The 12582-nt window shown below is 38.7% G+C and overlaps 1 protein-coding gene and 1 long non-coding RNA gene across 3 annotated transcripts; one reads left to right on the top strand and one right to left on the bottom strand.

Annotated features, from left to right (window-relative positions):
• Positions 1-503: 503 nt before the first annotated feature.
• On the bottom strand, positions 504-7639 carry prlrb (prolactin receptor b). Its single transcript, XM_034691294.1, has 9 exons — positions 7355-7639; positions 5942-6018; positions 5085-5217; positions 4325-4494; positions 3145-3311; positions 2007-2148; positions 1816-1912; positions 1656-1725; positions 504-1559 (listed from the first exon to the last, which is right to left on the bottom strand). Exons 2-9 carry the CDS (start codon positions 5997-5999, stop codon positions 762-764), a joined length of 1635 nt encoding a protein of 544 aa, XP_034547185.1. The 5' UTR covers positions 6000-6018; positions 7355-7639; the 3' UTR covers positions 504-761.
• On the top strand, positions 1629-5361 carry LOC117818430. 2 transcript variants are annotated; one of them, XR_004632358.1, is made up of 4 exons: positions 1629-1739; positions 3720-3802; positions 4295-4397; positions 5103-5361. It is a non-coding gene; the product is annotated as an uncharacterized LOC117818430 (long non-coding RNA). The 2 variants fall into 2 exon arrangements; XR_004632357.1 differs by having other exon boundaries at positions 4923-5361.
• Positions 7640-12582: the final 4943 nt, after the last annotated feature.

The following is a 12582-nucleotide window of genomic DNA, read 5'->3' as shown; positions in this document are numbered from 1 at the left end:
TTATAAAACGGAAACTCTTAAAATATTTTCTAATGGTTTTGTTTGATTTTCAGGGTCATGAAGAGGCATGGTTGTTGATTTCAGCCTGTTTCATAACCTCTCAAAAACTCCTCACAGGAGCTTTAAGGGACTGTCATGTGATCCAGGCTCTCACCGTACAGACTTCTTAACCACACAATTTAAAAGATATAAATAGGCTATATACTATAAATATATAAATTATACTGTATACAAATATGTGTGATAAATAGGTTAAGGCTGTTTTCTATATTTATACTTACAGGCAAACTTTTTCACCTTTAAATTTCATTGCAACTTTCATGCTTCTTTTTTTACTGTCGCACTTTTTTTAAATTTCCATTTACGTTAAGTCTGCAAAAATGCCCACTTACGGAGAGGGGGCATAAAGGGCTCAAAAAGTCAGTGAGAGATCCCTCACATACTTGATGATTTGACAGTGGGACAGCCCTAAGCACTCACTGACTTAGCGGGGATGCGCCTCAAAGTCAGTGAGTGCTTGAGGGTGGACATTGAGATTGGGCCAAACTCTCACTCTGCTTTCTTTTAACAGTCAAATAATCCACTCGTTGTGAATACCTGCTTGGTCTGACACCTACCCTCTCACAGCGGATTCAGGCATTAAAACTTACCATATAGAAATAGTAAATCTTGTGAGTGGTCTCTTTTGCATTTGTAGGTCATGAATAGGCATCAGTATCAATTTCAACTTACTTACACTTCAACATTGCATATAAACATACTCATACTAAAGGTGGTTCTGGGAAAGTTTCTACATATCCGCCATCAATGAGCTCTGTGCATACTCCATCTTCACTGGGTCCAGTCACATGAGGACTTCTTGACTTTTGAAGTGTGTAGTCTATGTAACAGTTGCTCTTCTCTTGATGGGAAGAGTCAGAGGATACATGTTGTTTCTGCAGGATGACCATAAAGTCATTGTCCACCTCTTTCACTCTGCTGTAACCCTCTGAGGGGTGTTCCTCTTGTCTCTGAATGTAGCCAGAGCTGTTTGCACTGTTTTCTTTCTCCAGGATGAGAATACTGTTCACCTCTTTCACCCTGCTGTACTGCAGCTGTTTCACATCCACCTCCTGAGTGTTTTCCTCATGTCTCTGAACATCCACATAGCCAGTGTCTGTGAATGGTGTGACTGCAGCATGGTGTGAGTGAGTCTGATCCGCTGCTTCTTTCTCTACACAGTTTAGACTCTGGCCCTGCTGTTCCTGAGCAGGCTCCAGGGTTGGCTTTGTGTTTGTTCCTGAGAGAAACCTTCTGTTCTTTACATTATGTTGTGCTTCATTCTTTTTTCCAGAAGTCTCCTGCTCATTTAGCCGGGGTATCGACTCCTTACATTGGATTTCAGAGTGTAAGCAGAAGCCAGAGGGAAATGTCAAGCTATTCTTTCTTTTTTGAGACTCTGGCAGAAGTCCTTTGTCATTTTCTGTGACGATTAAGTAGTCCTCCAACTGATCCTTCCAGGCCACCATACAAGGGAAGTTCTGGTTCAGAGCATTGATGACATCATCAGAAGGTCCACTCTGGAAAGATCAGCCAGAGTAGATTCAGTATATTATCACCTCATCAAGTCCAGAGAAACTTTTTGAGTATGTTTATAATTTAATCCATAGTCTTACCTTAAGAAGCTGAAAATCAACTCCTCTTATCTTTGGACCAGGAACAGATGGCAGAACAAACTGCTTCAAGCTTCAGGAACAAAAGTGAGTCAGGATTATCTCTCTCATCTTTACTTTACACAAAGAGTTATAAATTATTGTTTCTGCAGGTGTTACTCACTTTTTCCTCTTCATGACCAGGATAAACACTGCTGCTATAAATGGTATCACAAAGAGGGTGGACATCCAAATCCAAAAGGGCCTCTCATTCTGGAGATCTGAGAAAAAATATAGGATTTAACTTTACAACCTTTTAACAGTTTCCACCTCACTTTAAAGCCAAAAATGGAGCTAAGAGCTCCTGAGACTTACAGTTTGGGATCTCCACAGAGGAAGCGTGGCTCCACTCACTCCACTCGCTGTGGTCTAACCTACATCGCACCTGAACTTTGTACTCCGTCCCAGGACTGATGCTGTACAGGCTGAAATGGGTTTGTGTTCCTGATGTGTACTCCTGCAGAAGAAGACAAAATATCAGGATCTTTCAACCAAGTTAAAATCACACTTGAAAGACACAAACTGTATATGAAAAAAACATGCGTCAAGTTTAGTTGAAATGCATTGTTTATTGTATACTCAATGCAAAAGTAGACAAAAGTTCTAGTTTGGGATTTGGTCAAAGCCAGCAGGTGTAAGTCCTGGATGGAGGCTCTTTAACGCCCTCTACTGGCTGGCTACAGAACAACAGGGTGAACCTGACCTCAGAATAAAATACAGGTAGTTTAATTCTGGGGTTCCCAAACTTTTCATCCTGCGACCCCCAAAATATTGGTTGCCAAAGACTCGCGACCCCCACTGTCCCTCAAAGTGATTTAATGTGGCTTCATTTAGCTGGTCTGCAGAAAATTAGTCTACCTATATGAGCATGTGGCTGTGTTTCCTGTGCTGTTATGAATGAACCTGCTGCTACTGATGCTTTTGATAATTAACTGTTCACTAAGCCTAAACTTAGGAGTCATCTGGCAAAAAGAAAGGCAGAAAACTCATTACATTTTCTATTTTCAAGGTTTTATTTCAAGTTTAGCTACTATTTTTGTCGACATTTTTTACTATAATTGGTAAAATGTACTATTTTTAGATAAAAAAAACATTCTGGAGGACATCTCACGATTCCCCATTTGTGTCTCGCGACCCCCTGGGCTGTCCCGACCCACACTTTGGGAACCCCTTGCTTTTTTTTTTCATCCTGTTTGAGGGCTTAAGTTTGTACCAGAGAAAGATTTCAGTCTACACTAAAGCACAAAGGTACTTGAAACAGGATCATTCACCTCTGTCTTAGCTGACATGAAGCTGCTTCAATTCTAATTCTACAATCTATTCTAAATCTCACTTTCAACCTTTTGTACAAATAAGGTCTTGTCCTTTACCTCTGGTATTTAGCTCATTACAGCCTTTGTTTAGAAAGAATTGCCTCTCAATCACTCCACTAGACACTGAGTTTAAAACTCACCTTCCATGTGTTGCTGTTTCCTTGTTTGACTCTCAGTTCATATTTAATGGTGACCCATCCAGACCTGGTGTCTGTGTTGTGGGGATGCTCCCAACTGACATGGAGATGTGGACTGTCCTGTCTGTCCTCCACCAGCAGCGTCACATTTTCAGGAGGGTTTGGCTTCACTGATGAGTACAGACAAATGAAAAACTAATATACATATAATTTCAAAAAAAATATATGTTCTAACATTTTCACTTTCTATGTTTAGTATACTGGCAAGCTCATAATCACTGATCAGCAGTAAAAGGAATGTTCAAGTTTCATGAAATGTCAGTTTTGCAGGTTTCTAGTCATGAAATATAGTAACAGGCAAAATCAAGACTAAAGAATCCATTGAACTATTATAGTTCTTCTAAATAAGATCATGTATACGTGAAGAAAATTCTATAGTGATCCATCTGGTAATTTTGTTTTTTAAAAAGAAGAAAGAGGAAAAAAAAGATTTTTTTGTTGTAAAAATGTGATCCTAAATAATATATATCTTATGGAAAAGTGATCTTAAGCTAATAGCATTACTGATTTCTTCCCAGGGAAAAAAAACTCTGCTCCAATTGTACTCTAAGTATGATGCATGAGCGTCACAACACCAACTGCCTGCATAACCAAACAACAGGTGTGAAATTTGATCCCACACTGTACACAAGTTTAAAACCAGTTCCTCCTCATTCTGTTTAACATTTCAGGTCAGTCTTTATTTTTGCTGTTTGTCCGCTATTGAGTATTTCTCCATCAAGAAGAACCAAGAGGAATGTACCATCAATCAGATTGTGCTAATCATTGGCTGGATCAATACAGATATTTTCAGTGCATCTGCTCTACAGAATGTACAGATCTAGTGTTCATCAATAGTTCAAAGTGTACCAAAGGGTTTATTTCTGTCACAGTAACACTAAAACATTGATTTGATAAGCTAAAGATCTTTGTTAGTAGTTTGTAATTACTTCATTTGTCTTTACTTTAATTTTAAGTCCACTTAAAAAGAAAAACTATTCAAGATGACAAAGTGAGGGCACCATTTTTTTTTAGTGACCTTCTTTCTTATGATAGATACTCTACTGTCTTTCCTGTGCTTTGACTCATTTGTCTCCCTGTTATATTTTTAAAGGTTAATTACAAACAAGGTCACTTGACTCACCGATTTCCATCACATCTATCTTCAAGGAGTCTGAAGTGGAATTCCCGAGGGCATTGGAGGCCACCACTGTCAGGTAATAGTCGACCCAGATGGAGGTGTGTTTCCTGTCAAAGAAGCAGGAGTTCCTGCCCGCCGAATGATAGTCCGGACACTCGTGTGTTCCATCTAATCTGTACACAGGCAAAACAAGATGTTTGATGACCAGGGAATTCAGTGAGTGTGGTAAAAGTTACTGATTACACAACCACATTTTTAAAAATGTGATCCACACTTTGATTTGTAGTCAAATCAAAGCATTGCCATTATCATTAGGATTCGTCCTCTGGGGACTTTGACTGTCTTAATTGTTTACATAATCCCATAAGAATGTGGTGGACAAATCCTACCCTGTCAGAAATGACTTAAACTGTCAGTGCTTTCATTTTGTCCAAAGGCCAGGACTTAGTTCAGACAAGTGAGCATTGAAGTCTGCAGGTTTCACTGCACAGCAACAAAGATCTGTGCTCAGATGACTGAGCACAATTATGTATACATGGGAGTCTGTATTTTTCCACTCGTGTATGACTACAACAACAACAGCTTTTATTTTCACTTTCAGGGGGGTTAACAAACGGATCTGAAACTGAAGAAGATTCCTGTGGCCTCAGGGTTAAAAACAACACAGATGATGTGATTTAAACCCTCTTTGACTGTACTTCATTAGCTGTGTGTAACTGCCCTCCCATCTCTATGTTGACCCGTTCATTAACACCTCGCTGACCTTTCTCTCTCATAATAGAGGCGGTGTGTTGTTGGCAGACCTCCATCAGAGCCTGGCTCCCACCAGCAGGAAAACGTCTCCTTCTCAGGGGACCTGCAGCTCAGCAGGACTGGTTTGCCTGGTGGAGACATGCCTGGCAACAAATACGACAAAGAGCGTCAGCTTCCATTTCTCAGATTGGCACTAACACAATTAAAAACCACTTTACTTTAACTGGTCCCATCTCATCCCCAATGGAATGCTGACGCTTAATGCTGATTAAAGGTGTTAAAGATAATGTCTCTAATCTTTTTACTGAAATTAATGGATCAAACATCAAGTAGCACAGAAATATTGTAATTCATGTTTTCCTAAATGCAGAAACAAACATCAGCATGAAATGCAACACAACTCAGTTCTGCCAAAAGCCAGTTAGCTTAGTTTAGCAACTGGAAATAGAGGGAGACAGCTTGCATGGCTCTTAACAAAATATTAAATGAGTCTGCAAGACTTCCACAATACCAGATTATCTGACTTTTTCAGACTTTATGTCTGGTCCTGTTGTACTTTACACTCATCTGGTGGATTTTAATTCAGATATATGGGACCAATATTTAAAATTGGCATGAAATTTACAAAAAGATTTATGAATGTGACAAAAACTATGCAACACTTTGATGGGTACTCATTCCAGATAGTGTTTCTGGAAGTAGTTTTGCTGTAAGAGAAAATTCAAAAGGAGATATCCAAAACCTATGCCAATAAAACCCAAATGATTTACTCGTCTATGTCATCACTTTCCTGTACTGTGATTGAACGGTCTCTTTTACTATCATAATATAAGATACAGCTAATGCTGTTGAAGTCTTTCCACTCACTGTTGGACAGTAAAGCTGCAGACAACAGCAGGAGCAGGGCCAACCCAATATCATTCATCCTCCAAACAAGCTGTGTCCTGAAAAAAGGAAATGACATCACCAGAATGCGGTCAGTGAGGTAATAAAAACTTGTGACTTTGCTGTGTGCCTTGTTTTTACTCAAAACATTGAAGATATGAAGGGAAAACAATAACTACAGCTAAAAATATTTTCATGTTGTAGCAGACACATACAGGAAATCTGCGGGCACCCCATCCCATGGTGAGATATGTTTTGTACTGAAAGAAATATGCTAGAATGAAAGACGGATAATGGTTTTAAGGACAGCCCTATTAGTTAAAACATGAATTCAATAATGAATACATTCATAGATGTTGATAAATTCTTATTTTAGTAAATTCACTAACTGAAAACAACAAATGTAATTGATAACTTAAAAAGAGCGTGAAAAGCTTCCTTTAATGACCGCCAGCCAGTCTGTAATTTTCAGAATGACATAAAGGGGTTACACTTTTCTAGTCTTTTCTGTATTGTTTTGCACAGAAACCACATAGAAAACAAGCTCAGATTCATGCTGATTTCCTGTTTAGACAAGTTTTAATGGGATTGCATTAGCAAGGCAGGATCTGCATTATCTGAGTGTTAAAGTTCTATTCCAGACTACGAGTAAAAAAAAAAAAAAAATGCTATTTCATTTGTACAACTTATTTTTTTCACTTTTTTTTACTTTTACAAAAGAAAAAGTTAATTTCTACATTAAGTACATTATTATAATTAGATATGAAGCTAAATACAAGTTCAAATTCAATCCATAAGTCGTTCCTCCATCCATATGTCAGACCACATTTAAATAAATTGTGCTAAAAATATATGTTTATTCAGTAACACATGTCAGGCTTCTGATCTGTTATGATATTTTATTACTATTCTTTGTTTTTGCAACACAGTTTAGGAAAAAAACAAAACATACCATTGGGATTATTTTACTTTATGACACATAGCACAGTCAACCTTTCTCTAATATTTCACCCTTGGTATAATTCATGTAATAATATGTGATTGATAATCTATATCTGATGAATAAGCCTTGATATCCATTAAAGATTAAAGTTACTCAGGAACCCCTCATTTGGCCCCACAAAAAAAGGTTGTAATGAGGCTTAACGAGTATTTAAATGAAACTCAACACAACACTAAGTTAACCAAAGGGTAATAAGCCTGCTTAACACACTATATTTGTATTGCATGGTACGTTTACAATTCCATGTTGTAGACTTCTTGAGAATACAAACACTTAAACAAAAGCCATGAGAAAATGCAGCTAATTGAAATGCATAACAGCTGCAAGGGTAGCACAAAAAAAAGACATCAAACTATATAACATATACTAGCTCCATTTTTCATTTCACTCACCAGTTTGGGTTTTGGTCCTTGTCTTTGTAACTGATCTAAGTTTATGTTACGTTGACACAACACCTTGGGAAAAGTAGCCCTCTTCCTTCATGATATTATTCTAGGTGACCTTCTCACACCTCAACACCAGTGTGTCTACTGCAACAGGTAAACTTTGAAATGAGAGAGGTAGGCTCCAAGTATGCAGGGGAGGAGTTTCTCCAGAGAGTGAAGCCAGAGCAAGATGTGTCACTGCTGTTTTGTCTTCATAGCACATACTAAATCAAAACGAATCTGCCTGACTGATCATTTACCTCACTGAGAGAATTAAAACCCTCTATTTGGAAATAAAGATTAACATTGTTAATTAGTATTTAAGTGCACTAAAGTACACCTAAGTCACTAATCACTTTTTTATTTGGGTGCACAGAAGTTTTGAAAATTAGCATCTAGCTAGCATTTGTGTCAAAGTGTGGGTTCGGATGTTTGAAATGCACTTAGCTTGTTTAACAGTAGCTAGCTACCAACAGTGTTTTTAATTGTTACTTTACAAACATACAAGCCTTTCTAATTCAGAAGGTAAAAATGTAAAAGTGTAATATTCAAAGGACATCTTAAAGCTGGGGTTGGTAATCAGATTTAGATACACTTTTTGTCATACTGGTTAAAATGATCTTTATGTCCTGATGGCAATCAATACATAATGTGTTCCTAAAAAAGAGTGAAAAAAACCCTGCTATCTACAGCTGGAGAAAACCTGGGAAAACACCAACCAATCACCGTTTTTTGGCTCCCCAAATTTTAAACCAATCAAATCCCGTCCAGCCGTTCTGCGCTCCTCCTGCGCATACATTTCCCCGGCGTGCACTCCTCCGAGTCCCCGTCTCCTGCCTCTACTTCCCCTGACTCTATTTACTGCCCCTCTCGCTCGTCCTCGGGCCTGTCCCCTCTGACCTGATGAGGTGCTTTGCTCAGGACTGTAGTCCGGATCAGAGTCTAAAAAGCTCTCACCAACAAGCAGAATAATTAATGACGTTCAGTAAGTCCTACAGAAAATATATATTTATTGTAGCGTCCGTCCGGACGCTGTAGGGATGACGAGCCGATTGGTGAACACGTTCAGCTTTAATAACCGGTCACTGTCGGCCGTGATCACGCCAACCAACAAAACAACAATCAATGTTTGAATGAATGAAAAACTTCTCCTCTCCTCTCTCCCACTCGCACACTCTACACCTCTCCTGATGCCTTCACTGACCGTCAACACTGTAGGAATTAAGAACATCTACACTGAACACGTTTAACAAACAGTAGAGCTGTTACAGTATTATATGTATTATAACTTTTCTCCTGATCTCGTGTCACTGGTACAACTGGATAATGCTAGCATGATAGTTGTGAGTACTAAAAGCAGCCATATTTGTTTGTGTTTTTAACTTTCACTATGATAATGTTTTGGTGAGGACCGGTTTTGAATCAGTCACGATCATATGGTCGAGAATCAGCGGCGCTCGTGCATGTGAGCGGGGGGACGTCTTTTTGGAGAGGCACCCTACTGCAGGCAAGATGGCGCCGCCACAACATCCACACCGGAAGTCCATACCGGAAGTCCATACCGGAAGTGATTCTTTAACCCCCTCTCTACCCAATGCCGGATGCTTCGAACTGGAAGTTTCTTCTTCGTGTAGCGTATTGATTGCATTAGTCTGTCGCTGCTAAATCAATTAGCAGAAAGCTAATTGTGATAGAGAGAGTGAGTGAGAGAGATCCCGCTGTGTATGAAGAACAGAATAATGTAGAGTGTTAGTGTGTGTGGGGGGAGGGGATGAGAAGGAAAGACTGTAAGTAAGAGGGAAAATACACTCAAGCTGTACACAGAGATCTATATTCACCACAAAAACAACAGAGGCTCCCCAGAAATGTGTACTGTACATCTATCATCAGTGGCTGACAGTGGTGCCTCAAGTTGAAATATTTTAGTCCTAATATTTTATGTTGATTTGGAGTTTGTAATAGCAAAAGTGCATTGTTCTTTTTCAAGTACAACATTATCAATACAAAAGGGTTAAGACATCATACATATAACATTAAAAGAACATAAAATAAAGTATAATTCTACATTTCAAGTAGGGGTTGGATGGAAAGAAACAGTAGCTATGTATACATTTGCAGTTTTTCTAGTCATTCTAATTGAAGGTTCCAACTTCAATGTTTTCATGGACGCCAAATAAAGTGATCTTGTTAAGACATTGGTGTACATGCATAAAGCATTCAATCTGAATAAAACTGTTTGACAAGCTCATAGTGTTTACGCCCATCTAATGTCTCAAACTAGAAGGAGAAACCATTCCCTCCGTTTGTTCTTGTGGTTAATGAACACCCCTGTCACTGTGTCATTGTAACGTGTTACAAATTATGTTAAAAAAGAAACAGTCACCACACACCTCTACATTTTCCTCCTCCACTCGCCCCTGCACCATAGATAACATTCTGCTCTTCTCTCGTGACTGTGGATCTACTCTGGATCTGTATTTCATTCATTCATTAATCTATACATGTGATCACATAGGCAGACAGCATGCAAGGTAATTTGGAACAAACACTACAGCAAACTGTACTGAGGTACAGTCAGGCTAACACAACATAAAATAGCATATGACCCAGACAAAACAAGAGAGGCATATGCAGATGTCATCACGGCAGCATCATAATCAGCTTTAAGTATTTCAACACACACTCGGAACAAAAGGCTGTGCATGGCTGAGACGTTAACACTATAACTTAGTGATTCGTGCAGGCTTCTAAGTAACTTCTCAAAACAGTAAATTCTCAACAGCCTATACACTTTTGGAGTAATAATACTGATACGATTAAAATGTAAGTGCAAAAAAGTTCATAGAATTACGCGTAAACCTACGTGTTTTTGAAGGCTTTTATTTTGCGTTCACGTTCCTGTTTTTCAAGGCTTTTATTTTTGTAACTTTCGGTATGGACTTCCGGTGTGGGTGTTATTGCAACGTTTTTAGCTTTGTAACTTCCGGTATGGACTTCCGGTATGGACTTCCGGTGTGGATGTTGTGGCGGCGCCATCTTGCCTGCAGTAGGGTACTCTTGTCTTTTTGGAGGAGCTCCGAGGGAGGAGGGGAGGGGTTAGACGGAGTCCTGAGGAAATGCTACATTCAAATTCATGCTGGTTTTCCGAGACTACCAACCCTAGCTTTAACTATCAATGAAAGAAGAACATTTTGTCTTTAACATTGATGTTTTGATAACATTCTTTAGATAACAGATTGTTGAATGTTTTCTATAAAAAGTTCCCATAATGCTACTTAATAACAAAGAAGCAACATCCTCAAAGCAACATGGAAAAAATGTTTTCAGGATGTTTCTGACACCTCAAATCACAAAATGTTTTATTTAAGAATATTTAATTAGAACAAAGATAGAATGTTTTATCTTTAAAATTCAAAGGATGTTTTGATAGCATTCTTTGGGTCTCAGATTATTGAATGTTTTTAGAGTACATTATCTGAGAACAAATTGTGAACATAAAGAAACTTCCTGCTGAGAATGTTTCAAGAACATTAGTGCACTGTTGTCACTTAACATTTTATGAATGTTTACCAAACATTTTATGAATGTTTTTAGATAATGTTACTAGAGAACACTATTGGAACACAAAGCAAACTTCCCGCTGAAAACATTACATTAACATTCTCCGTAACATTAACAGAATGTTTTTAGAACACAACATTGCTAGCTGGGTTAGTGTCAAAATGTGGGTTCAAATGTTTGATACACAGTTAGCTTATTTAACAACAGCTAGCTACCAAAAACATTTGTAATTGGTACTTTAAAAAGATATTATTTTCTAATTCAGAAGGCAAAAATACTGAGACACAGATGACAATAAAATCAAGATATAACTTGAGATGCATTTTCGGTCAGCAAACGTGGCTATTATGCCAGCCAAATCCCCAGGGGTAGATTGTTGCTAACTGCTAGCTTATGGTAGTTAAGACGTTTATGAATGTAATGAATGTTTTCTGTAAATTTTAAAGACAGTGCCTGCCAGGTCACTTTCCGAAGTAATTTATCGATAACTTTATGGCAAAATCCTAAAATTAAACTACAAACTTAAAGCTGCTGTTGGTAGTCGTAATATAAACATCAGTTCGGAGAGAGATTTTGAATGTCAACACTACCCAAGCGGCAACCTCTGGTCTCAAATGAACCCTATGGGGAACTGCAATTCATCGAGGATCCGCTTGAGGCTGGCTGCAGAAACACCGGAAACCACATAGACAGCAATTCAAAAAAGGAAAAAACAATCTTTGCAGCATTAATAAACATGTTTACAGCCTGGTTCAAAAAACGGCTTGGCTCTTCGTAGCTAACCTCTCTATCGGCACACACTGTACGGGGGTGAATTTTTTTCTAACGTGACGGTTCAGAAGATATTAAGACTACAAGTTTTTGCCCAAATAAGGACATGACTCCCAGACAGGAACACATAACTGTTGGCTCGGAGGCTCAAACTCCGCCCCTTTACGTCACACTCTGCCTGGTTGAGTTCCACATTTCCAATATGGCTGCCGCCGTTGATTGGCTTCAAAACAGTGTTCAGGAACAGATGGGTGACATCGCGGATACTACGTCCATACTTTACACAGACTATGACACTACCCCTCCCCTCTCTGCTGTCGAAACCCCGCCCACAAAAGATTGTTGTGTGCGTTCTAGGAGAAAGTAGTGGCTTCAGGGTGAGATAGTGGGGCCGCCACTCGACCAATCAGGACAGAGTGTCAGGGAGTAGCTCTGATTGGTCCGTGTTAACGGGAACAAGGGGAATAATAACATTGCTTGATACAAAGGCATTGGAAAACACAGAGATTTTGCCATAATCTCAAATTACTTCACTTGTTCTTGAGAACATTAGGGCATTATGTTCTAACAATAATGTCACTTAACATTTTAAGAAGGGTTACCAAACATTTTAAGAAGGATACCACCAAACAGTTTTAGAATGTTTTGAGAAAATGTTATCCTGGAACTTAAAGAAAACTTCCAGCTGAAAACATTATGAAAACATCCTTGGCAACGTTTTCAGAAAGTTTTTAGAGCAAAAAAATTCTAGCTGGGTACACATGGGTACTGATGGGTATTATGACCTTTTCTCCAAACACAGCAGAAAAAAGGAACATTTTTACACCATTCCTACCAACTGCAGCTTTAAAGTGATTACATAG

The sequence above is a fragment of the Notolabrus celidotus genome, chromosome 9 (assembly GCF_009762535.1).
Source record: "Notolabrus celidotus isolate fNotCel1 chromosome 9, fNotCel1.pri, whole genome shotgun sequence".
Classification (NCBI taxonomy): Eukaryota; Metazoa; Chordata; class Actinopteri; order Labriformes; family Labridae; genus Notolabrus; species Notolabrus celidotus.
Note: the sequence above shows the minus strand (reverse complement) of the source record. Positions and strands in the feature narration are given on the sequence as shown.

Excerpts from the sequence above, each read along its gene's own strand:
- prlrb (XM_034691294.1), bottom strand. The coding sequence starts at position 5,999 with ATGAATGATATTGGGTTGGCCCTGCTCCTGCTGTTGTCTGCAGCTTTA. Across the intron at positions 3,312-4,324 it reads GATAGATGTGATGGAAATCG|TGAAGCCAAACCCTCCTGAA; the intron begins GTGAGTCAAGTG and ends TGTACTCATCAG. Across the intron at positions 1,726-1,815 it reads CTGGTCATGAAGAGGAAAAA|CTTGAAGCAGTTTGTTCTGC; the intron begins GTGAGTAACACC and ends TTGTTCCTGAAG.